The 27556-nt window shown below is 35.1% G+C and overlaps 1 protein-coding gene across 2 annotated transcripts in view; it reads right to left on the reverse strand.

Annotated features, from left to right (window-relative positions):
* LOC128238673 (death-associated inhibitor of apoptosis 1-like) overlaps positions 1-27556 on the reverse strand; it is a 52317-nt gene that overhangs the window by 16126 nt on the left and 8635 nt on the right. For both annotated transcript variants that reach the window (XM_052954811.1, XM_052954810.1), the window contains exons 2-3: positions 25380-26664; positions 17454-17614 (exon numbers count right to left, since the gene is read on the reverse strand). In XM_052954811.1, the coding sequence (XP_052810771.1) occupies positions 17454-17614; positions 25380-26394 (1176 nt within the window). In that variant the 5' untranslated portion in view covers positions 26395-26664. The remainder of the gene's footprint in view (positions 1-17453; positions 17615-25379; positions 26665-27556) is intronic.

The following is a 27556-nucleotide window of genomic DNA, read 5'->3' on the forward strand; positions in this document are numbered from 1 at the left end:
TGACCAAATTTGTAAATAACTGACTATCCAATACCAATGTTTGGTTTGGGACACAATTTTTCAAAGATTTCGCCTACTGACCTGGTTTCTGAACACATGTGACCCAGCTTCGAATTATTCAACAACAATCAAGGAAAACAGTTTTATTAAGTTTCATGAATAGTAGATTGCCTCAAGTGTGTTACCAATCTTTTTTATAGATTTGACCTATTTACCTTGTTTTTAACCCATATGATCCACTTTTGAAATGCAGTCGAAATTTAATATAAGAGAACATTCTGACCATGTTTGAACATAATCTGACCAATCACCACCTTAAAATAGTTTCGGACAAGATTTTTGAAAGATTTGGACTAGTGACCTAATTTTTTATTAAATGTGACCTAGTTGGAAACATGTCCAAGAGTTCATCAAGGAAAACATTCTGATCAAGTTTCATGAATATTAGATTTGACCTAGTGACCTTATTTTCGATCATTTGTGACCCAGTTTTTTTACGACCAAGATTTCATCAAGGAAAATATTCTGATTAAGTTTTATGAATATTTGACCATGTATAATGCCTCTAGTATGTTCCAAACATTTTTCTAAGATTTGAACTAGTGACCTAGTTTTTGACCCAATGTGACCCACTTTTTTAAGTAGTCCATATTTCATCAAGGGGTATACATCATGACCAATTTTGACCATAACTTGACCAATCATTACCATGATATGGTTCCAGATTTTTCTAAGATTTGACCTAGTGACCTAATTTTTGATCATATGTGACCTAGTTTTATTTAAGACCAAGAGTTCAGCAAGGAAAACATTTTGATTAAGTTTCATTTAATATTTATAATGCCTCTAGTTTGTTCCAAAGTTTTTCTAAGATTTGACCTAGTGACCTAGTTTTTGACCCCACGTGGTCAAGATTTGATCAAGGGGAACATTCTGACCGAATTTGAACATTTTCTGATCAATGCCTACCAAGATATGGTTCCGGACAGACAGACCGACGGAGGTAAAGACAGGATGACTTACGGACGAACAACGCCAAAACAATAACCCTCCTGAAACCTTCGATTCGGCGGTGGATAATTAACAAAGGGCAATAACTCTGAAAATATGGAAGCAAGAATAACAGTTCTTGTGCTCTGCACTTGCCCTCAATGAGATCAATCTACATATGAAATTTCAAGTTGATACCACTTATAGTTTATGTAATATGCCCAGGACAAGTGAAAATGGGACATGGACGCCAACAAAGGGCAATAACTCTGAAAAAATAGTAGCAAGATTTACGGTTCTTTTTCACTGCACTTGCCCTCATGACATCTATCTAGCTATGAGGTTTCAAGTTTATACCTCTTAAATTCTTTAAGATGTGCCTCAGACAAAACTTCAAGCATGAACAATAACAAAGGGCAATTCCTCTCAAACTAAGAAAGCAAGAGTAACTGTTATTATGCACTGCACTTGCCCTCCATATGATCGATCTACATATGAAGTTTCAAGTTGATAACACTTCTACAAGATATGCCCCGGACAAAACTTCACGCATGAAAAATAACAATGGGCAATTTCTCTAAAACAAGGAAAGCAAGAGTTTCTGTTATTATGCACTGCACTTGCCCTCCATGAGATCTATCTACATATGAAGTTTTAAGTTGATAACTCTTATATTTTACACAAGATATGCCCCGGACAAAACTTTAAGCATGAAAATTAACAAAGGGCAATAACTCTGAAAAACTGGAAGCAAGAGTAACAGTTTTTGTGCACTGCACTTCCCCCCAATGAGATCTATCTACATATGAAATTTAAAGTTGATACCACTAATAGTTTATGAGATATGCCCCGGACAAGTGAAAACGAGACACGACAGCCGCCGCCAACGACAAAAGTAACCCCTATTTTTCGCCTTTTCAGGCGCACACAAAAATAATGTAACAAGTTTATGAAAAATGTTATTTGAATTTTTTAACAAATCATTTTAAATGAATATTAAAACAAACATGAGTATACGGAACACACACATGCTTTGTTTTACTCAACATTATGCTCAAATAGCAAAGACAGGCCAAGAGGCGGGATATTTTTGGGGTGAATCATTTAACCGAAGTGAATGATTACTTAGCAACCCCATCCCCAATCATGTTTAGTCATTTGCTAGTGACATACTGAAAATATGTACAAAATACAACAAACATGAGTGTAATACTACACACATGCTTTGCTTTTTGTGTTACATTATGAACACATGTCTAGGGTACCAGTACACACATTTGATTGTCAGGCTAGGTGAAACGACCACTATTAAAATGGAAATATCAGATTTGACCTTGGTTTTGATGATCAACAGAAGTTATGCCTCATGGCTTGTTATTTATAGACAGAAAACTCAACACTGAATACACCGTAGAAAGATGAATGCAAAAATTCCACATTGCCGTATGTTATATTTATACAAGAACAGTTTTAGACAACAAACCCTAATTAACCTTACAGTCCTAAGCTTATGTACCAGATTTCCACTTTTCTCCAAAATTTCCTATGTGGTGGCCAGTTATGGGCATTTAATTATAATAACATGGTCTGTCATGAGCTGCTGATAGGATCATAAAATATTCCAGGATGATACTATCAAGTTATAAGATTACAGTCTTAGCTAGGGGTGAATAAAATGAACATTGCTAGAAATAACGAAGACCGAGATTTTCATTTTGGTTTAAAGGGATATTTTTATCTCAACACATTATAACATTTTTGTAACAAAGGTTACAATAATTTTGATTGAATATTAGTAATTGGTTTATATCACTTATGACTCATAATGAGAATATACACATAAGTATGTACAATAATGCAGAAATAAGTTGTTGTTTTCAAAGACCTTAAAGATTTGTCTGAAAATAGGTGTCTAGGTCCATAGTAGTGGTTTGACATTAATGGAAGATATATATAGATAAATAAATACCCTTGTCATGTGATTCCTTCAAAAATGAGAAATTACTGTTTAATCCTCGCTTTAAATTAACAACTACAACAAGTCAGTCAAGTAGTAATACTTTGTGCAATTGAACTGTCTGAGAACAGTTCATTCTGTGCTCAATGAATTTCAGAAAACTGCATTGTGAATTTTCAAGGCATAATGATCAATGCAAACTTTAAAGCTGCATTCTCACAGATTGAACGTTTTGACAACATTTTTTATTTTTTGTCTTGGAACGAGCCAATTTTTGCGAAAGTCTATGGAAACCAGTTATATAAGACTGCTGACAAAAAATATCGCAGATTTTTATATTTAAATTCAAATTTTAATGTTTTATGCATTTTCCTTAAACCATGAGTAACGGTTTAAGCCATAAAACATTAATTTCGAACGGAAATATGAAAATCTGCGATCTGATCTTTTGTCAGCAATCTTTTATTATTAGTTTGCATATATTAATGTAAAAATTTGCTCTTTCCAAGACAAAAAATAAAAAAGTCGTAAAAACGGTAAATCTGTGAGAGTGCAGCTTTAATATGTCTAAAAAAATTATCCATTACTCATGAAATTAATAAATAAATAAACAAGAAATGCCACAATGCGACAAAACCAGGTTTTTAATGATTGACAGAAGAACTTCAGCCTGTGTCTGTTTTTCTATTTTTAGTAACAGAGACCATGACCCTAGGGACCCCAAATGCAATCGATTGAAAGGTATCCATAAACTCTTCCTTTATACCATCTTGTGTCAGGATATGTCAACCCTAACTTCAGTTTCAACTGTTTTTCTATTTTTAGTAACAGTGACCTTGACCTTGAATATAGGGACCCCAAAATGCAATCCCATGAAAATATACATAAACTCTTACTATAGACCAAGTTTGGTCATGATATGTCAACCCTAACTAAAGTTATTCAGTTTCAACCGTTTTTCTATTTTTAGTAGCAGTGACCTTGACCCTAAGGACCCCGAATGCAATCCCATGAAAGGTATCTATAAACTCTTCCTGTACACCAAGTTTAGTCAAGATATGTCATTTCTTTCTGTTTTGTTCCCATAGTTACCACACAATGGAAATATAAATGAATTATCATTTGTATATAACATTATACAAGTTAACTAATAATTAAAACATATGACAATTCCATACTTCATTATTACAATCATGAAAAACACAAAAATACAAAAATTATCAATATTGGCCCTATTATTTCATTAATTTCTTTTTCATTTTTTAAAGTTTATATAACACCCAAAACGTTGAAATATTTATGCATAAACGCATCTACTCCATAATTAAGAAGTTAAAAGTATTACAATCAAATAATAAAACACAAAACAATACAGACTTTATCAAACATTGCCTTATTAATTAAAACAATTTCATTCAGTACATTAAAATAATAAAACATAAAATCTTCTTCTTTCTAGTTAAGAAATGTATTTATAAAATAAATAATATATTATGAGGAACTGCTTCTAAAGAAAATAGCTTGACACTTGAAATCAACTTCACAGCCCCAGATAGAATTAAAGAGGGCCAATTAGTGATGGCTAGGCCTTCAGCTGAAGTTAATGGGAGATTAACAGTTATAAGTAATTTATTAGCTAATAAGCCCTTACTGAATCTCAGTCGCACTCTGGTACATATGCATAGGACTACTTAGTTTCCAGGGCGATGCTCCTGCCTCTTCCACACTTTCTTATGTCACCTTCTATCAGACCCAACAAAAAAACGATACTCTCACAATCGACAATACCAACTCAGAATATCATAATCTTAAACGTTATATCAGTCATCGAAATTAGACTTTTAGATGAACAAGCCTGAATTCTTATTCCATATTTTTTTTAACAAGCCCTCCTATATAAAAGTCATAATATTAGCAAGCCTGGAAGACTTTTTCGACCACTGTTTTATAGAGTTGATCTGTCTCGAAATATCTATTCTGAATGATTGAAATGGTTTCAATCAGAATTAACAATAAAGGAGGTGCATATTGCATCTCTGAAACAGTGCCGATCGGCAATTTCGGTCGTACTACAAGAATTGTCACAGAAACCCACACGATTTGCAAAAAACTTTTTTTTCAATCCTGCTGTGTGCAATGCTGTATGCAAATAAATCTCTTGTTCAATGAAAAATCGTAAGTTTTAAGTCTGACCACTTTATTCATTGTACAGGCCAGAGTTTTTTATTTTTCGTTTTACGGGAGCACCGTACCTAAATATTGCAAAACCCAAATAAGAAAAAGATTAAAATTTCTTACTTTATTTTTATTTTTTCTGCCGCCCATTTCTTCGATCTCCGATAGAAAATAAAATTTAGTGTTACTTAACCTAATGCTAATTTCACAACAGAAAAAATTATCGTGCACAATTTTCCGGAAGCCAGCGCTTCTTGCTTAAGATGTCAACTCAAATATGTTCCATTGTTTTGTAAATCACATGCATAGTATATACCATGATGAAAATAAAACTTGAAACTTGCTTCTTATTATCATCGAAGCGCTTGTAAGGAAAATGGCCGCCTTTTACGAAATTTTAAAGTGGATTTAGTTTGAAGACTGATACTGTTGTTCATGAAATCGGTGCGTTTGTCATTTTGTGATATTTCGGAACGGAATTGTATTTTCTTTATACCAAAGCTTAAAATCACTTAAATATTCATGTGTGTAGACCTGTTTACACGGGGAAACACTGAAAATTGGAATTTGGCAAATTGCTGTACTGTTTCGGACTACAGAAAAAGACAAGAGTGTGATTTGGCTTGTTTGTCTTAAGACAATAAAGTTATATATTAACATATTGCATACCATTTTAATGGGCATTGGCTCCTCTTTTCATGTCACCCATTTTAAAATGGATTGTTTGTATGTTGATAAAGAAACTAAAAAAAAGGACTCTACTGTAAAATCTGTAAGTTTGAGTTACATACCTTGTTTCTTTTCTTGTATATCAAAGACATATACAAGAAAAGAAACAAGGTATGTAACTCAAAGACATTAAATTTCTTCAGATGTGTTGTTAATCTCAATATATGTCCCCAAAATGATATTAATCAACATTTTAGAAACAAAAAATGTGCCAGATGCAAGTATGTTTTGCCAGTGCGAGTTTCAGTGACTATTACAAGCACTACAAAATCATAGATGCTCCTATTAAAATCATGCATACATGTATATAATAATTTATGAGCAAATTTTTTTGACAGTGTAGTAATAAATACTAAGGAGTTACAGTTGAAAAATATATTTACATTGGGTGAATCAGTTGACTTGTGGCGTTTAGGGAGTAAAATGAATATCCAAATGTTAAAAAAAGTGTGCATTATGCACCAGTCAATGTTACCACGGCCCCCAGGTCCGGGGGTATATAGGGGATAATGAGAGAAATGGGCCATGTTTTAACCTTCCAGCAGTGGTTTTGTTTTCTCTGGACCTGGGGGGGGGGGGGGCATGGTAACAATTGACTGGTGCATTATTGTGGCTACTTGTGAAAATGACATCTTGTTTTGACTTTATTATACAGATCTATTATACCACAGGCAGTATGGAGTACAAAACATGTGTGAACAACTTCAAAACATGCATTCTATAAATGTTTCCGAAAAAAATACGGAAATCCATCTTATTTTTTTCTCAACGCTCATTTTTCGACATTTTTTTCTTTATCTTATTCCCTCCTCCTGGCGCTTATTTTTGAATAATTTCCCGTAAAACGAAAAATAAAAAAACTGGCCTTACGAATCAATTCACTACAACAGTTGGCAAAAGTCACCCATTAAGATATGTTTTGGTAATTTATCTTCCTTTTTGATTTCTGAGCAAAATGGTTGTGTCGAGGAATTTTGTTGGCTGATGAGCAAACACAAAAAAATGGCAAATTTTACACATCAGCAGGGCTTTTTGCAAAATCTGTGTAATGTGTGCTCTTGTTCAGAATGCAAAAGGTTGTTTTAAATGCACATACATTATGTACTCTGTTTCTTAAATGATTTACATCATGTAATATGTGTTTTGATAGAGGTACTTTAGCAATTACCATTTTTTCTTTTAACTTATGTTTTTTCATGGCAATTGTGCTATTTCATGTATCGGGTAAGTCCTTTTTAAAACAAGAGCTGTCACAGTATGTGACGAATGCCCCCGAATGTGACATTGACCTACGAACAAGGTCAGTACATGAAAAGTTGATCTTGCCTTTACGTGTCAAATACATATGGCAAATTATTTTAAATTGCCTCTGAACATAAAAAAATACCACCCATACTTGACAACCTACACTGTTATGTCCTTATATTCAGAATTCCCTTGTGAATAAACACTTAGTGTATCTTTCACCTTAGAGGTAGGGACATGGGTCCTGCACGCGACACGTCGTCTTGGTATGTGGAACACATGTGTCAAGTTATTTTAAAATCTGTCCATACAAGGGAAAGTTACAGCCCGGACACGACAACCTATACTCTATGTCCTTATATGCAGCACTCCATTGTGAATAAACACTATGTGTGACCTTGACCTTTGAGGCAGGGACACGGGTCTTGCACACGACACGTCGTCTTGGTATGTGGAACACATGTGGCAAGTTATTTTAAAATCTGTCCATACAAGAGAAAGTTACAGCCCGGACACGACAACCTATACTCTATGTCCTTATATGCAGCACTCCATTGTGAATAAACACTAAGTGTGACCTTGACCTTAGAGGTAGGGACATGGGTCTTGCAGGCGACACGTCGTCTTGGTATGTGGAACACATGTGGCAAGTTATTTTAAAATCTGTCCATACAAGGGAAAGTTACAGCCCGGACACGACAACCTATACTCTATGTCGTTATATGCAGCACTCCATTGTAAATAAACACTAAGTGTGACCTTGACCTTTGAGGTAGGGACACGGGTTTTGCACGCGACACGTCGTCTTGGTATGTGGAACACTTGTGGCAAGTTATTTTAAAATCTGTCCATACAAGGGAAAGTTACAGAGCCGGACAGACGGACGGACGGTGCGATTTTAATATGCCCACCTTCGGGGCATAAAAATTATTCAGAATTTGTGATGTGTGTTTTAAAGATATGAAAATTTCATAAAATACACAAATTCTCACATGTGAAGTTTAGCTTTAGATTGACAACATATGCATAATGACCGATTTATTAATAGCATTTGGTTTTCCCAAAAAAACATGTATCGTCAGAATAGTTACAATTTTTGTTCAACAAACTCCAAAAATTCACTTGATTGATAAGGTATAAATGCAACACCATGTCCAAATCCTGCATACAAAATTAACCATGGATTGTTATTGATTATTTCGTTTATCAAACAAGACAACTCGTACAAACACATTCTTGTCTAGTTCTTGATTGTTTTGATAAGGTTCCTAAGGGAAACAAGAGCTGTCGTAAGACAGCGCGCACGACTATGCCGCTTTTACTTAGAAGTGAATATGTAATTGCTTCAGCATGGTTGTTACGGTACTCATTTCTACGATGATAACAAAATACATAACTAGCACCTCTTCTTTGTACTTGTTCTAGTTAGTTTTTTATATTACATTGATTGGAAGGATCCCAGACAGTGGATGAGTACTCTGTAATAGGTCTGACTAGTGACACATCTCCTTAACCTTAGGTGGACAGTTAAACATAATTCTTTTGAGAAAACAAAGACTATTATTCGATTTGAGACTGGTCATGTTTATGTGTTTGTTCCAGGAAAGATCTGAAGATATATACAAAATGCTATAAAATCCCCCTGTTTAATACCTTATGTTCCAATTTATTTGAGGAGTTTTGGTTCTTAATGTAAGAATTAACAACATACCGGTAACATGCTGCTTTTTCCAAAAAAAAATGCAAATATTCAAAAAGACATCTGACATTGCCTTTCTGTTATAGACATTTTAATTTGGAATACCAGCTATAAGATTTTGAGGGAGGAGGCATTTAGCTACGACTGTACCAAGTCACCTAGACAGACAAATTATGCTCTCATGAAAATAAATGTTGTGTTCATTGTCACATCTGCTCTACATAATAGGGAGCTACAGTAAATGGGGTAAAACCTTGATTGTCATTAGCCCACAAATAAGAGCAAACACCAAACTTTATGAGACTTCTACTCAAAGATTGACTTATTATCTGCATTAAATATCTGCATTAAACCCTCAGCGTGTACATCTGTTTAATAATGGAAACTGGCAACAAATGTAAAATTAACATGCATTGTTTCCACTCTATGAACTTAAAGTTTACAATAATTTAAATCTTCATATCAGTAACAGAATTGTTTGACTTGTTTGTTGTACCAACCCTAAATTTTGGTGAAGAAACGTTGGGTTACCATGAATGATCAGATGTTGTAATTGTACACGTAAACACACACACAAAAACTAAATTATCAAGTACCGGATCAGATAAGTAACTTTAAACGAGATCTCTATAATATTTAAAACATATTCTATGCTTAAAAATAACAATCATAATGGACTAAACTATAATGGCTACAGCTGGCATCCAAAATCAAACAAATGGACAAGGGCTAGGCTTTTTTGGTTGAATCAGATTAATATGCTATTTGATTTAAGCAGACTTCCCGAAAGCCCTCGGTCCGACGGACATGACCGGCAAATTTTGATCCGGTCCAACAATTTCTGAACAAAAATCGGTCCGACTGTCCGGGTATTTTTTATTCCCGGTGAGCGAGCTTTAGCATAAAATCCCGGTAACAGGGTTTTAGCACGAGGGCCTGAGGAAAACGTTACACATGTTTTCATGGTCGGTTTTGGCACAGTGCCCATAGAATAACCAATCAGTGCGCATGTTACATATACTGTCAAGTCATTTGCGCATCCAACATGGCTTCTCTAACAATTTACGAATGTTAATTAAATAAAAAGAATATTTAAATCAATCGATGAATGTTCTGAAAGGAAAATGAAATGAAATGTCATGAAAGAATTATTTTGTGAAATGGCAAAGAAATAGGAAATGACTCGTTACTGACAAAGAAAAGCAAGTAATAACCTGCGATGATGATGGTGAAACTCAAACTTCCGGAAATATTAACATTCCATCCTCGGAAAGCTATGGACACTGTGCTGGTAGGCAATTATTACTTCTACAGTCTTCATCGTGACTGGGTTGCCCGAAGCCCAGGACAAGTACAGACTGTTTCAGACAAGTCAAAATTCCCAGGTGGTTGCCCGAACGGGCAAGTGCATTTTTTCCGAAATTGAAATCCCTCATTTTTCATACTTTCTTCAGCAACAATTCTCAAATCCTGAATGCACTTTCTAAATATTGGCTTCCGATATTGGTTTTGAGGCACAGAAATCGTAAATGACCCAAAATTGATGCATCATAACTTTGTAGTATGTGTCAGTTTTGACCTGGGAATATTTCAGTGTTAGAGTCGGTATCATCTGAAAGAAGCCTCAATGCATGATCTGAATGTTTGTTTAATACGCAAGAGCAATTAACACCCGAAGTGACAAGTGATTGTCGATCTGGAATCTGATTGGTAACCGTGTTAATGAGCAGCACTCAAACTGAATGACGTAATATTAACTCCGCCCAATATGCAAATTAACAGAGTCACCTTCCTCTTTTTCGCTAAGTATGATGGTTTTGATAAACAACAATGCTAAGATCTATTTTGTTTATTTATTTTAAGTTGTTTTATTATATCTCGGGTTAATTAAAAAATAATTTTTAATGTGTGACGACAGAAAAATCAACATTTTTTGTAGCGCATGGTCTAAAAGCGCGGGAAACAGGTGCACACTAGCTTCCTGTCAATTTTAATGAAAGTGTAAGAAGGACTGCGTAAATCGTTGTCAGTGTTAACGTTACAGTTCATTTCTATAACAAAACAGTATTGTCTAACAGTTATGGTTATGCCATTTATGAAAAATACAATGTTGCAATATTGGCAATAGGAACGTTGAATGTTTTTGTTTACGTTACTTGCGGAAAAAAGAAAAACCTTAAAGTGAAACTGAAAGTAAAAGTAAGAAAGATGTTGCTGCAAATAAACTATCGCTGGTGCATATTGGAATTTGACAAGAATGTATTGGGTTACATAACGAACATGCATTCAATAATAATAAGTTTGTCAGAGTCAGAACATATTTTTCTCACAAGTTTTGACTCTGTTTTTTTAACCACCTAAGAAAATGAAATAAGATCAGGTATTCTATTAAAAGTCATATTGATTATTTTTCGTCGTGCTTGAGATTTTTACAGAATTAACAGTGGATCTAATACAGCAGATCTTTATAAAACACTGGAAATTGTTATTATTTATTAAAGTTATGGAAACTATTTAATGAAGTATAGATTATTATGCCTGCCCGATACATGGACGCTTATTTAAGAAATACTTCTTTCGTTCGTGGTTTGGTTACTATATAATGAATTTTAAGTATTTTGATGATTCTGATGAGGTTTAGAGATGACTGAAGACCTTGTTTTCAATTTGCTGTTATCCTTGAGGGAATAAATGAACACAACAATTTGATTTTTGTAGCGTTTTTTTTTTTTTTTTTTTTTTAAATATTTTGGGCAAGTAAAACTGTTTTTGGGCAAGTGGTTTTCTCCAATTACTTGCACAAAGGAAAAGTGCTGATTTTTTTTTAGGCAAAGACTGCTTCTATTTTAAAAACAAGAGCTGTCACAGTATGTGACGAATGCCCCCGGATGTGACATTGACCTATGAACAAGGTCAGTACATGAAAAGTTGATCTTGCCTTTACGTGTCAAATACATATGGCAAGTTATTTTAAATTGCCACTGAACATAAAAAATACCACCCATACTTGACAACCTACACTCTTATGTCCTTATATTCAGCATTCCATTGTGAATAAACACTAAGTGTATCTTTAACCTCCCTTCCCTAAATTTGCCACCAACTTCCATCAAATGCCACCCAAATCCATGACAAATGGGTGGCACTTGGTGGAATATCAAGAATTCCACCAACTGCCATGAAATTTCCACCCAACTGGAGGTGGCAGTTGGTGTAAAATTTAACTCAGTTTTTTTTTTCATGTGGCACTTGGTGAAAAAGTTGGACTTAGTTAATTTTTCATATGGCGGTTGGTGAAAAAATGAACTCAGTTAATTTTTTGGGTGGCATTTGGTGAAAAAAGACTTAGAAAATCTCAAGAGTTCTGTAAAATGGAACCATTACTTATCATCATGGAATAATAATAGCATTTACGACAGTTGCTGTTCATGCTGCTGTTTTAGCATCATTACATATGCTACTATTTAAAACTAACTGGTAATGTTGCTGGTTATATTGATGATGATTACGATGTTGGTGGTTCTATTGATGATGATTATGATGTTGGTGGTTCTATTGATGATGATTATGATGTTGGTGGTTCTATTGATGATGATTATGATGGTGGTGGTAATTATGATGATTGTGGTGGTGGTGATTATGATGATTGTGGTGGTGGTGGTGGTTGATTTTGACAATTGTGGTGTTGTTGGTAGTTCATTGTGGTGTTGGTGAATATGATTGTGGTGATATTGGTGATTATGATGATTGTGGTGGTGGTGATAGTGATCATGATGATTGTGGTGGTTGTGACAACAACAACAACATGTTGTTATTGATGATGATGATAATGATGTTGATGATAACAACAACAAAAATGTGATGATGATTATCATGATCATGATAATGATGAGTTAAACTAAGTTTTCTGTGTACATGTGCTCTGTTGCTATTTCCCCAAAGGTACAGGGATCCCATTAATGTTTGATTTAAACTGGAATGACCTCTCTGCTGGAAAATCTCCTCAAAATATTTGAATCTTCTGACAGTTACTAGCATTAATTTTGTGGAACTTTGAATAGTGAGAAAAAAATTTGTGCAGTTTTGTTTAATAAAATGGATTGATTATAAGGTAACTGTTTTTTTTATCATATTAACAACCAAAAAAGATCATGACTTATCATTTTATTTTATTTTTACACATATTAGGCTCTTTGTCTTTGTTTAAAGTTTGACTAAGAGATAGGCTTTATGCATGTACTGTCAAGTATGTTTCACTTTATTCCAAAATAATTGACAAATACTCAGTCAAGCAATGTACTAAGTTTAAAAATTATCATTCAATTTGTACATTGAAGTTGAAGATGTATAAAGAAATGTTATACACATTTTTTTCCAGACAACCCCCCCCCCCCATAACGATGAAAATGTACTTGGACAAGATTCTAAGACCTTTTTGGTAAATATTTGAATATTACAATAACTTAAATGAAGACTGACCTCATAGTTTTATCATTTTTATTAGCTTATACTTATTTAAAAGTGCTAAGTGCTATGAAGGGTGAGATAAACAATATTAAATGCCAGTCAAGAAAAGATGTAGAAGATGTATATGATCTAAAGGGTGTGTGTGTTTTTAAGAAAAATCGTTGAGGTATTGACAAAGCCTTGGTGTTATTCATGTTGTTGGCTGCATGATTTTGAAAAAATAAAGATATTAAAGTGAATCTTGGTGTACACATGTTTCCAAAGACATTTGTAGAACAAATTGTAGAACAAATAACATTCTTCTGTGAGGCAAACCCTGTTATATTGAACAGATTTATTAAAATGATCGCTTTTTTCAGAAAGAAATATGAATAGAGGACTTCTATAGCAGAAGAAGTATAGCCAAACTTGCAGAAAACAACAACCGAATGACTGCATCACTAAAGAATAGAGACAGGTTATTGACATTTCAATATTCAAAATACCAAAACCGGTAATTAAATTAACTTTTTACCTGTATTGTCATTGCTAATACAACAGACGAGTGCTCTTGTAAAACATATTTGCAATGATTCAATGTATGAGGCTGAATTCTATATTTAGTTCTGGTATATCATTTTGTTGTTATACTAGGTATTAATCTGGCTAGGCCCAAAGCTGAAGAAACTTATTTAAGAGTATGTTTTAATGTTGTCATTTTATTTATGCATCTAATTTTAAAATATATTTTGAATAATGATAGCTAAAATGAAACCTCCAAAATAAATAATACTAAAACTGTTTTCAGGATTTCTCCAAATGTAGAAATGCAGACAGCTCTTCACCATCAACTGTGATCCTTTGTAATTTTGTGTACATATGAAACTAAATGACTGCAAAGTATTGTGTTTTTTTGTTGTTCTTAGGTTGTTGTATGCATAAATCCCATGATTTTATTTCCACCAAGTGCCACGTAATTTCCACCAAGTGCCACATTGGCATGGCATTTGGTGAAAAAAAGATCAAAGAAACTGAACGTGGCATTTGATGGAAAATTGTTCCAATACTCCACCAACTGCCACGTTGGGGTGGCATTTGGTGAAAAATTTGCCACCAACTGCCACGTGGCATTTGGTGGAAAACGTCCCAATACTCCACCAACTGCCACGTTGGGGTGGCATTTGGTGAAAAAATTTGCCACGTGGCATTTGGTGGAAAACATTCCAATACTCCACCAAGTGCCACGTTGGGGTGGCATTTGGTGGAAAATGGTGAAAAATTAGATCAAAGTCCCATTTTATTCTGTTTTTCATCGTTTTACACCAAGTGCCACCCGTTCCAATACTCCACCAACTGCCACCCATTTTCCATGTCCAATTCGTGGCAAATTTAGGGAAGGACTTAGAGGAAGGGACACGAGTCTTGCACGTGACACGCCGTCTTGGTATGTGGAATACATGTGGCAAGATATTTTAAAATCTGTCCTAAAAAGAGAAAGATACAGCCCTGACACAACAAGCTTACATTGATACTCTATGTCCTTATATGCAGCATTCCATTGTGAATAAACACTAAGTGTATCTTTCACCTTAGAGGTATGGACACTGGTCTTGCATGTGACACATTGTCTTGGTATGTAAAACACATGTAGCAAGTTATTTTAAAATCTGTCCATACAAGTGAAAGTTACAGCCCGGATAGACAAACTATACTCTTTGTCCTTAAATGCAGCATTCCATTGTAAGTAAACACTAAGAGTAACCTTGAACTTAGAGGTAGGGACACCGGTCTTGCACGCGACAAGTTGTCTTGGTATGTCGAACACATGTGGCAAGTTATTTTAAATTCTGTCCATACAAGGGAAAGTGACAGCCCGGACACGACAACCTATACTCTATGATCTTCTATGCAGCACTCCAATGTGAATAAACACCAAAGTGTGACCTTGACCTTAGAGGTAGGGACACAGGTCTTGCACACGACACGTCGTCTTGGTATGTGGAACACATGTTGCTAGTTATTTTAAAATCTGTCCATACAAGGGAAAGTTACAGCCCGGACACGACAACCTATATTCTATGTCCTTATATGCAGCACTCCATTGTGAACTAGAGCTATCACTGAAGATGATTAATACCCCGAAAGCCGCCCTGATATGAAATTGCAGTCAACAATTTGGAAAGCCAACCATAAATGACAACTTTATTTTATGGACTATCATCATTGTAGTTTGCTAAAATAGTGTAATGATTCATGTACACAGAGCTCCTTCTCAATGTGCTGTTCCCTTGTATTAAGTTTTATTACATTCCATCCAATAGTTTTCAAGTTATGCTCTGGACAAGAAAAAGTAACAAAGGGCAGTTACTCTGTAATTAGCTGAAACAGAATTGTGGTTCCTGAACACTGCACTTCATCTCATTATGATCTATCACTGTATGAAGTTTTATTAAATTCCATCCAATAGTTTTCAAGTTATGCTCGGGACAAGAAAAAAGGCCATAACTCTGTAATTAGCTAAAATAGAGTTATGGTTCTTGTGCACTTCACTTCCTCTCATTGTGCTTTACCATTGTATGAAGTTTTAATAAATTCCATCTAGTAGTTTGCAAGTTAATGTCTGGAAAAAAATTGACAGCAAAAACAACAAATAAAGGGCAATAACTCAGTAATTAGTTTAGGTAGAGTTATGGTTCTTGAACACTGCACTTCCTGGCTCACTGTGCTTTACCATTGTACGAAGTTCCAATGAATTCCATCAAGTACTTTTCAAGTTAAACTCCGGACAAAAAAAGTAACAAGGGGCAATAACTCAGTAATAAGCAAGAATAGAGTTATGGTTATTGTACACTGCACTTCCTCTCACTGTGCTTAACCATTGTATGAAGTTCCAATGAATTCCATCGAGTACTTTTCAAGTTATACTTCGGACATAAAAGTAACAAGGGGCAATAACTCAGCAATAAGCAAGAATAGAGTTATGGTTATTGTACACTGCACTTCCTCTCATTATGCTCTACCATTGTATGAAGTTTGATTACCATTGGATAAAAACTCTTGATTTTATTACATAAAATGAAAACTATAACGCAAAATTGTTAACACCCGCCCAACTGCCCGTCCGCCTCGTTTTCGCCATTCTATAACCCGTAATTTTTCGATGAAAAATCCGGCTAATAAAACAATATGCACATGGTAAGTTCTTACTGCTTTTTCATTTACACCTCATGGTCTTGTTAACAATCGATCACTGTTTATCTTTTTTATTTTTTTTAACTTACTGTACGTATAAATGTACAGAAAACAATACATAACATATCATAACAAATCAGAATGTTGAAATTGGTCATTTATACAATGCATGTATCTAGTCTAGCAGCTCTACTCTTGTTTTACAAACACTTGGCATTCATCTCTGGCATACTTTGTACAAGTTTATTTCTCAAGGTGTGGAAGGAATTGATTATAATAAAAAATGTGAACTCTTTCAGACACTTAATTCTTTATCAGTTTGGAATCATATTTCATATGAAAGGGTTTTGGTTAATTGATATTGGACACGAATCAAATTCTTTATAAAAGTTAAATGAACTTAACTGTACCATTACTTAGTATACAGATCATATAAAATAAATGTATATTATTTTATTTCGTGTAGTTGGGCAAATCTCAAATAAAGAAGATCAATCAAAAATTAAGTCTTCAGCATATTCATAAGTTAAAAGAGCAAACAATTTAACACACATGTGGTGAACTTGAATGATTACCTCCAAAGTTTCTACATCATTTTGTCAATTATCCTGACCTCATATTTGATTTGCAGCATATTCTTCCACCCTACATAACATTTTGAAAGTTAAAAGTACTTATTTAAAGGGGAAATATCCCTGATGTTATAAGACATTATGGCAATCTCATGGAATAGCTGTTTTTCATCCATCACTGACACAGTATTTGAGGCCCTCATACTGGAATCCAGATACATTTATATTGATCAATGGACTAATCTTATTGCCAATCCCTTTCGAACAAGTCCATCAAGAAATATATTCTATCAGGGCCTCAGAAAGTGTGCTGCTACTATGATCATGGAACTTTTGTAACTTACAGGGAAAACTATGCATAGATATAGAAACAAAAACTTATCGCAGGGATAATTCCCTTTAAGGGGAACTTCGTAAATTTAACATTAAATGCAGAATAATGACTGACCTGTACCCCTCTGACTGTGTTGATGAAGGTGACGCCCTTCTTGTTGTGGACGTAGCCACATTGCGGGAACCACTTGGCATGCTCTACCCAGGGATTATGCTCCGGTTCCCAGTCATACAGCTCTCCCCCGCACCAGTAACACTTGCATCGGTCACCTTCACCTGAATATATGAGAGGTTCAAAGTGGATTTTTTTATTCTAAACAAAGGAGCTTTACTTACTCAGTTTTATGAACACCGTCATTCTGTGCACATGGTCCAATTTAAAATGTTGTAGCTTCAGACATCAGGTAAAGAAAATCATATTAAAGATCATACAAGGATATTATTAAAATATGTTGGCAAAACTGTACAGATTTTCCAAACTTCATACAAGTGATCCCTTGGACCACAGACCCATGGCATAATTTGAAGGAATGTGGAAATAAACAACTAGAAGATGCTACATACCTGCTGATTACCGAATACAAATCCTATGGGCCTTGCAGTAAAATAGATTTAATTTTTTTGCTTATATCATTTTATATAAAAAAAAAGAACCAAGGGGCAAAATTTTGAAGGATTTTGGTAGACTGGGTCTTGTTTTTTAGAAAAGAAGATTTTAAAGTGGTTCCCAATATAAACAAGAGCTGTCACAGGAGTGACGAATACCCCCAAATGCCGCCTGGACACAGGAATGGCAAACCATTTCTTTGAAAAGAGGCCATAACTCCAAGGTTACTGCACACTGCATCTTCTTTTATCATGCATGTATTGTTTTATTTTAATCTGTTGAGTAATTTAGAAGTTACACTGCTGACAAGAAAAACTAGCTGATGCTCTAGCTGATCTCTTCTGGAATAAGACATCTAGAGCATTCACAAGCTTTTTTTCCAACACGATCATCATCAAATTTTACAAGTACATATTTGGGCTTGAATGCATCCTTATCCACCTGGGAATAAATCCCGGGACTGTTCCTGTAGCCGAATTAACAAGTCTATCTGACAGGTCAATATTTGTAGTAAGCACTACTGTGGCAAATATGCCATACTTAAGTTCTGCTGGTATTCCACTGGCATCTGGTTCAAATGAAGCATGCTGGATTTGTTTTGTTTGTTCATCTTTCCAAGTGTCAATTACTTTTAAGGTAAATATTTGCTCGTTTAGTTATTGAAGGATCTATCAAACTTGACCTGTATCTTCTGATGTTACACCTGTGTACCAAAAAATGTTCAAATCTGTCAAGCCTTTCATGAGTTATCGTCCTGAAACCATTTTTCTATTTTTAGTAACAGTGACCTTGACCCCACCAGCCCTAATATCGAACTTGATCTGTATCTTCTGATGTTACACCTGTGTACCAAAATTTTTTCAAATCTGTCCAGCATGAGTTATCGTCCGGAAACCATGAAAACCGACAGACCGACCGACCGACAGACAGACCGACCGACCGACCGACCAACCGACCGAACGACCGACAAGCTCACTCCTATATATCCCCTCAAACTTCATTTGTGGGGGTATAATTACAGGGCTTACATTAAAACATTGAAACTTAGAGCATGAAACATTCTTTCCTTAAATTTGTGAAAATTTTCTCTAGACTGTGGATATTTGTATCAAAATAATTCATTTCGCAAGAAGACTGATTGCAGTTGATTATGACCATTCAAAGGGCTTAGTTTTCTTCCAATCGACACTCAGTTTAAATAACCAGTGAAAGCATCTTGTTGCTCAAGTGCTTCGCTGCGGGATGTATAAGTCTGAGTATATTGTCATTCTAGATGCAGTTACTGACCATCACTGAACATCAAGAAAAAATCGGTATTAAACGACTTGAACTTTGTAGTTCCTCATATGATTTAAAATATTAATTATCCTTACCGAAAAGCTAAGCTTTGACATTCTGTTCAGTTAATAGAGCCTTTTTTTCAATAAATTGGTTAACGGATCCGCGCCAAATTATTTCGAAAAATAATTGGTAATTTTTTTAATTTTTTTTTTAAATATTGAAAAAATTAAATCAGTTGTGTTTTTTTGCGCACATGAAATGATGTAAAACCTGTTGCCTGTTCCTTTGCAACATACTGGTAAGGATGCAGTTTAAAAATTGTTTTCAAAATGGAGGCCTCATTGAGCTGAGATCATACAAAAAAATAATTCTCATTTTCAACATTCTATCTGCATTTAAACTTTTTTTTTGGTATAACTGACATCAAGGCTGATGTCTGTATCAATGGTAACAAATCAAATATAAACCAGAGTAATTGATAAAATATATTGTCCTGTGTTTGTCCCAGGGGGGAGGGGGCATTACTTGTTAAACAAATTATATGGAGACTACTATTCAAGTAATCAAAATCTGGGATAACTTAAATTTTGTTAAAGCTGCAGAGAAATATCTTAACCTCAAAGAATTCATTACTGAATATAAAGTCATTTTTATTATTTACATTTCCTTATTCCATTTAATAAATAATTGAGTCAGTGAACTTTGTTACATTGTGCTTTTTCTGTTGGGAAAAAGTAGTGCCCAGCAATGAGGAGACAAAGGCATATTCATTGTAAGGTTGATATGTGGAAATAGTGTTGCAAATAGGAAAACTATTGCAGTCAGGATGTGCTTCAAAAACATCAACAACAAGAGCTGTCACAGTATGTGACGAATGCCCCCAAATGTGACACTGACCTATGAACAAGGTCAGTACATGAAAAGTTGATCTTGCCTTTACGTGTCAAATACATATGGCAAGTTATTTTAAATTGCCTCTAAACTTAAAAAAATACCACCCATACTTGACAACCTACACCGTTATGTCCTTATAAGCAGCATTCTATTGTGAATAAACACTAAATGTGACCTTGAACTTAGAGGTAGGGACATGGGTCTTGCATGTGACATGTCGTCTTGGTATATCGAACACATGTGGCAACCATTTTAAAATCTATCCATACAGGAGAAAGTAACAGCTCGGACACGATCGACAATCTATACTCTATGTCCTTATATATGGAGCATTCCATTGTGAATAAACCATTCGGAACTCCTCGGCCATTTTATCGAAAACAACCTCGGATGTATTTGGATGGTTTACACACTCAAAAAGTGGTACGTTTAAGTCCGCTGCAAGTAGATCGCGTAGTAATTTTATTTAGCAGTTAAACTTTGTGACTTAACTCTTGGGATTCTTCATTATGTTTGCTATAATACAATTCAATGACAATAAATTTAAACTTAGATCAATAAATACAACTCTAAAACACTACATTTAACTAATGATATAATTCAAAATTTTACGAACTACTTCAACAGATGTACCGGCATACATCCGAGGTTGTTTTCGATAAAATGGCCGAGGAGTTCCGAATGTGAATAAACACCTAAGTGTGACCTTGACCTTAGAAGTAGGGACACAGGTCTTTCATACGACACGTCGTCTTGGTATTTGGAACACATGTGGCAAGTAATTTTAAAATCTGTCCATACAAGGGAAAGTTACAGCCCGGACACGACAACCTATACTCTATGTCCTTATATGCAGCACTCCATCGTGAATAAACACTAAGTGTGACCTTGACCTTAGAGGTAGGGACACGGGTCTTGCACGCGACACGTCGTCTTGGTATGTGGAACACATGTGGCAAGATATTTTAAAATCTGTCCATACAAGGGAAAGTTACAGCCCAGACACGACAATCTATACTCTATGTCCTTATATGCAGCACTTCATTGTGAAGAAACACTAAGTGTGACCTTGACCTTAGAGGTAGGAACACGGGTCTTGCACGTGACATGTCGCTTTGGTATGTGGAACACATGTGGCAAGTTATTTTAAAATCTGTCAATAAAAGGGAAAGTTACAGCCCGGACACGACAACCTATACTCTATGTCCTTATATGCAGTACTCCATTGTGAATAAACACTAAGTGTGACCTTGACCTTAGAGGTAGGGACACGGGTCTTGCACGCAACACGTCGTCTTGGTATGTGGAACACATGTGGCAAGTTATTTTAAAATCTGTCCATACAAGGGAAAGTTACAGCCCGGACACGACAACCTATACTCTATGTCCTTATATGCAGTACTCCATTGTGAATAAACACTAAGTGTGACCTTGACCTTAGAGGTAGGGACACGGGTCTTGCACGCGACACGTTGCCTTGGTATGTGGAACAAATGTGGAAAGTTATTTTAAAATCTGTCAATACAAGGGAAAGTAACAGCCTGGACACGAGTTATTGAGCCGGACACACGGATGGACGGACGGTGCAATTTTAATATGCCCACCTTCGGGGGCATAAAAAGTGACAGTAAAACTGAAAGTTTGTAATAATATTGACTTAAAATGTGACATTATTTTAAGGTAAAAGTGTATAAAATGCTTATATAATGATTACATTAATTTGAATTTGAAATTGGTAGGAGAGAAAATTGGGCTGTTAAGCCAAACATATGTGTATGACAAAGTGAGCATTTGAACATATCAATATTCATTACAATATTGAGGCATTGAAGACTTTGTGTTGCATAGTCTATTAGAAATCAAAACATACTTAAGCATTCCAAATGTCATTCATATATATCTATGAAAATGTCTTTTCTGTTTGTTGTTATGTTGATTTTGGGTTTCGCAACAAACGCCATGAAAAATACATGTACATGTAAAAAAATTAGTATGAGTATGAAATCCTTTTTTTTTTTTTCGCACCACCCGTCAAACATTTTTTCCAAAAAATCTGTTAACCAATTAATAAAAAAAAAATGGCCTAGCTGACGAGTGGACCGGATTGTCATTGAGAAAATAATAGTTCATTTAAGCCTACCCTTCTATGCTCTTGCTGGAAAGCTCAGATATCCTGTGATACTTCTGTTTGAGATATTATTCATAATTATATATAAAGGAGAACATATTAAATAATTGTTATTTAATGTGCAATATTTAAGCAAGATTTAACTTAAACAAGTTTTATAATGCAAATTAGAATTCATTATAATTATAACAGTTTTCTTTTGCATGAACTACATGTAGGAGTCTGGTTCAATTCCAAGCATGGGTCCTTAGTAGCTAAACTTTATAAGATTGTTGAACCCTGAATATAGTTTCAAAACATAAAATTACAATAATTGAAAATGGCCGACTGTTTTAGGAAATTCTTGAAGCACTTTTCACCCATGGACAATGGCTTACATGAGCAGCTATTGTCTGGAATGTAACAAGATATTTAACTTGTAAAACTATATACATGTGCAAGCCCTCAACACTATCTCATTGATTTTGGTTTCCCAGCTTAGTTATCCCACATTTTGTAGATTTGAGCTTTAAAATGATCATACAAGTGTAAACCACTCCTGCAGGGTTTGATATGAAATATCTTGTTGACATTGCTGTATTACAGATGCACCTTTAACTTGAGAACATCATAGTATCTATTACCTCGACAAAAGTATATACCATTATATGTTACATATGGTGTAAAATGAGCATTTTAATGCATTATCAGGTTTTACTCATTTGCCTTTAATGATCAAAACAAACAAAAAAGCCCATAATTTTTATACAAATAAAAAAATATTTTTGCCCTTTTTTAACTGGGGAAATTGTGGCCACATAGCTATCATGCATTGAAATAACAAGAGGCCTAAAATGAGTACCGTAATAGGCAATAAATTATAGTTCACTTTTTGAGTTTTGGTTAGCTGAAAACGCTGCACGTTCAACATCTGAGGACAGAAAGTGTTGTAAGCCGCTTAGTTGCATGAACTATTTTAATATGTGCCAAGTAAATCTGAGGGTAAAAATTTTTGCTTTCAAAACTGTACTCATGGTCAAAATTCTTTTCTGTAGCTTAAAAAAAAAATGGTCAAAAGGTCCAAGTCAAAGACATCCAAGGACAACGTTGATGCTCGTTTTCATAACAGTACACATGGTCAAAATTTCATTGCTGTAGCTTTAAAAATTAAAAAGTAAGTAAAAAGGGGTGGGGCCAGCTTTTTCCCAAGGAGCATAATTTCAAATGTTTTGCTAGACGGTCATCATATGATGCTCCACAACAAATATCAAAGGTATGGGCCTTGTAGTTTGAAACAAGAAGATTTTGAAAATATTACTTAAATAAGTCTCTAGGAAACTTGTGACCCCCGGGGCAGTGCTAGTTTTGACCCAAGGGGCATAATTTGAACAACCATGGTAGTGGATCACTAAATTAAGACTTGTTCAAAATAGCAGGATATGCATAGCTGTTTCAGAGAAAAAGGTTTTTAACATTTCCCAATTTAAGTATACCAAACCTGTGAACCCGGGGGCATGGCCAGAAATAACCCCAGGGGCATACTTTGAACAAACATTCACAAGCAATTGTGACTTTACATGTAAATTTGGCTAAAATAGACTTCGTTCATGAAGACTTGGCTAGAATTAGCATTTTTTTTATACTTTCAAGACCCATAAAAATAGGCATGCATGGGCTGATCTGGCTGGTTTTCAAAAGGAACTTTAATGGACATCTAAATACTGTACAAGTTTCATCAAGATACAATCAAAACTAAAGACTGTATCGTGTTCACAAGCAAATGTTTACACAATAACATTTTTTATACTATAAAGGCCCATAATCTAGGCATGCATGGACAGATCTTGCTGGTTTTCAAATGCCGAGCTCTAATGGATATCTACATACTGTACAAGTTTCATCGAGATACAATCAAAACTGAAGACTGTATCATGTTCACAAGCAATTGTTTACGAAGCACTGATTTTTTATACTTTCAAGGCCCATAATCTAGGCAAGCATGAGTGGATCTGGCTGGTTTTCGAAAGGAACCAATCTCTAGTGGATATCTAAATACTGTACAAGTTTCATTGAGATACAATCAAAACTGAAGTCTGTATTGTGTTCACAAGCAATTGTTTACATACACACAGACGCACGAATGCATATACTACGTACACATTATAATTGCATAAGCTCTTCTAGCCTTTGGCCAGTAGAGCTAAAAATCACAACTTTTTGCATCAACCTATATTATTCCCCTTTGAACAAACTATATTTATTCTTATCCAGGCTCCGCACTACATGATTCCAAGAACATTACATGAAGACATTAAGTGCTAAACTTGTGCTTAGGCGAGCAAAAATGTATGTCACATGGTTGTCTAAATGCATGATTTTATGGCTACTTATAAGAGCTAGCACTGTTGCTCCAGCTACAAGTGCAAGGTTATAGACAACGGATATCAACAAACAAGAAAGTGACATTAATTTCTTAATAATTTTTTTGACAGAAAGGATATGAAAATATATCTTAGCTTATAAGAGACTCTGCGTTTTTCTACTTCTACGTGTGGGAAATATTGAAGATTTGCTTGTATTTTAATGATGCAATCCTTGGCCAAAATTTCAGCGTTGCACCGTTCTACAAAATTCCGTCAAATTGAAATTTTGGCAAAAGAATTTCTTTTTCTGTCAAGTCATGTGATTCCTCACCTTGAATACATTAATTTAGTATTATCATATATGATTAAGTTATACTGCATGAATTCAAAACTCCCTTTTGTCAGCAAAATTCCCCTTTGGATTGGCCCTGGCCACATTCCCTGACAGTGGAACGACAGCCCTGATATGTTATCTGGATTCAAGTGAGAGCATAGTAAAATAATATACCTCTACATTTATCTTGGTTTTTTTTGGCCAGATTTGGTCAATCTGTTTCTTCATTTACCTGGAGAGAAATTTTGGTACCATAATTAAAAAATAATGATAGAGTAATGAATTGGGCTAAATTTTGGCCTAAAATACACAACAACAGAAAGATAGCTCTGGTAGACGAGTGTAAGTATGGAGCTGTTAAGCTTTTGTTAGCATGACAAAATAAATAAACCTTTGGTAAACAACATTTGCAGCATATGATTATTCAATAATACATATAATTAATGTCTACCTACCCATATAGAGCAGCCCTGCATCAACTAGCTGTCTTGGAATTTGTGACATCTGTGCCGGCCAACCACGGAAAGACATCAGTCTTGTGTTTTCATTTTCCCAGTCACGGTACTTGGGCTCTGTAATCACCCCTCCTGATCCCAATAGGCTGGAAGGGGAATTGGCCACACTTTGGTCGATTGGCATAGATTGAGGACCAGAAAAGGCAAAGCCACCTGCTGAAGTGGGAGATTCTCTAATTCCATGAGAATTGAAGTGATTTGCCAGACGAGCAACGTCATCTGTTGTCACGGGAACCTTCACGGCAACATGGCGCTGCACATGAGAACCACTGCCACCTGGCCGTCTGTTCTCATTCTTGGTCGAACGTCTTACAATGGGTACATTCCTAATATCATACCCGAATGCAAATGTACATTCAGGACAAAGCTTCCTGTGTTCATTCTCTACAACATCACCGCACTCCCAGTTTGACAAACATGCTCTACAGAATACACACTGCACTCTGTCGGCAGTATGCTGATATATGAAGCCATTCTTGGCTAATTCTTGTTTTGTTACAGCTGCATTTGGTGGCCAGTCGTAAAAAGTTTTTAATCGAACATCCTCCCAGTAAAACTGTGAGTAAAAATCATGCGGATCCGGGGCAATATCCTCAGGGGGTTCTTCTTCTTCCGAATGAATGGTGACGTTTGGTTGGGGATTATCTATAAAGGGTGGAACGATAATGGGTTGACTTGTTCTTTGTATAGATGTCGGGGCTGGTATAGATGAAGTCTGTGCTGATACAACTGGAGGAGTGCTTGTGTATCTTGATACCTCCTGGTTCCTGCTTTTATTAATAGAAACACCTGGTCCAGATACTGCTGAATGATTTCTTTGAGAGTAAATATTTGGATTTTTTCCAGTACTTCGTTCACCACAGGGGGTGGACTCTAGGTCTCTTAAACTAAGGTTTGAATTTGTTTTTGATAAAATGCTACTGGATGAACTACTTAAGGTAAGACTTTCTGCCATTATGATTATATATTCTCAAAGCAATAAATCCTACATTTCCCCCGAACACTTCACATCAATATATCACACTAAACTAACTTAAGTACCAAATAAATCACACAATATCTTAAACAAAACACATTCCTTCTCTGAAATTTCAATACAACTTCATCCCTTTTCCCTTCAAGTGTCCAGTTCCCTTACTATCTGCTAGTTTCAATCTTCCTTTCTATTAATAGAATATCAGACATACATTCCAGTCAAACCGTATGCTGCTGTAGACTTATCTCACTATAAAAGAAAGTAATGTTATTTTAAGTTTAGAGAACAGGTTAGCATTAGTCGCAGATTTTAAATAGATTTTTTTTTTAAAAAGATCGCCTATTAGGTCAGGTGCACAGGGGCAGGTTGCGTTGTTTTGACACACCACGCCCCTGTCGGTTTTTTTTTATCAATTTTTAAATTCTAGTAAGAATATGATGTGGGAACTGTTTCTTGTGATAATTGTCAAAAATATAAAAAAATTTTTTTTTATTTTATTATCTTTGTAAAGGGTGACGACTTGACCTTGAATTTCCATATATTTGCCGACATGACCCTGTTTAAGCCATAACTTTATCAAATCTTAACCAAACTCTACATTTTTGGACTTTCCTTGTAGAATTTAATAGTGTCAAAGGTGCTCGTCACATTGCCGGGATACAGTAATACATTTTTTTTATTATTATTTATTTTGGTCAAAACAGTGAATACCGGTATACCAGTATGTTATTTTCACTATCTTGACCGAAATAATTAAATATAAAAAAAGAGTATGAAAATAGTACAGTGTACTGTATCCAGGCAATGTGACGAGCACCTGTGGTTAGTGTCAATCTTTAAGAAAATGTAGTTTTAACCAAAACAAATGCAATTTCAAACCCGAATTTCCGTAAACATGTTACTCGACGAACCAGCTACCCGCTGATTTCACCGAAATTTTCCAGACTAAAATGCATTATCAATTCAACACATGTACCCAAGAGAAACAATATATCTTATTATCTATCACGATACAGGTGAAATGGAAGTCAAATGTCGTCCCATAGAGCCGTGCACTCAAATAACAATTGTCAGACTTTGTTTAAAATAAATATATACTAGTCTAAAATAATAGACGTGTTATACGGGATTCTTCCAATCC

The sequence above is a fragment of the Mya arenaria genome, chromosome 6, assembly GCF_026914265.1.
Source record: "Mya arenaria isolate MELC-2E11 chromosome 6, ASM2691426v1".
Taxonomy (NCBI): Eukaryota; Metazoa; Mollusca; class Bivalvia; order Myida; family Myidae; genus Mya; species Mya arenaria.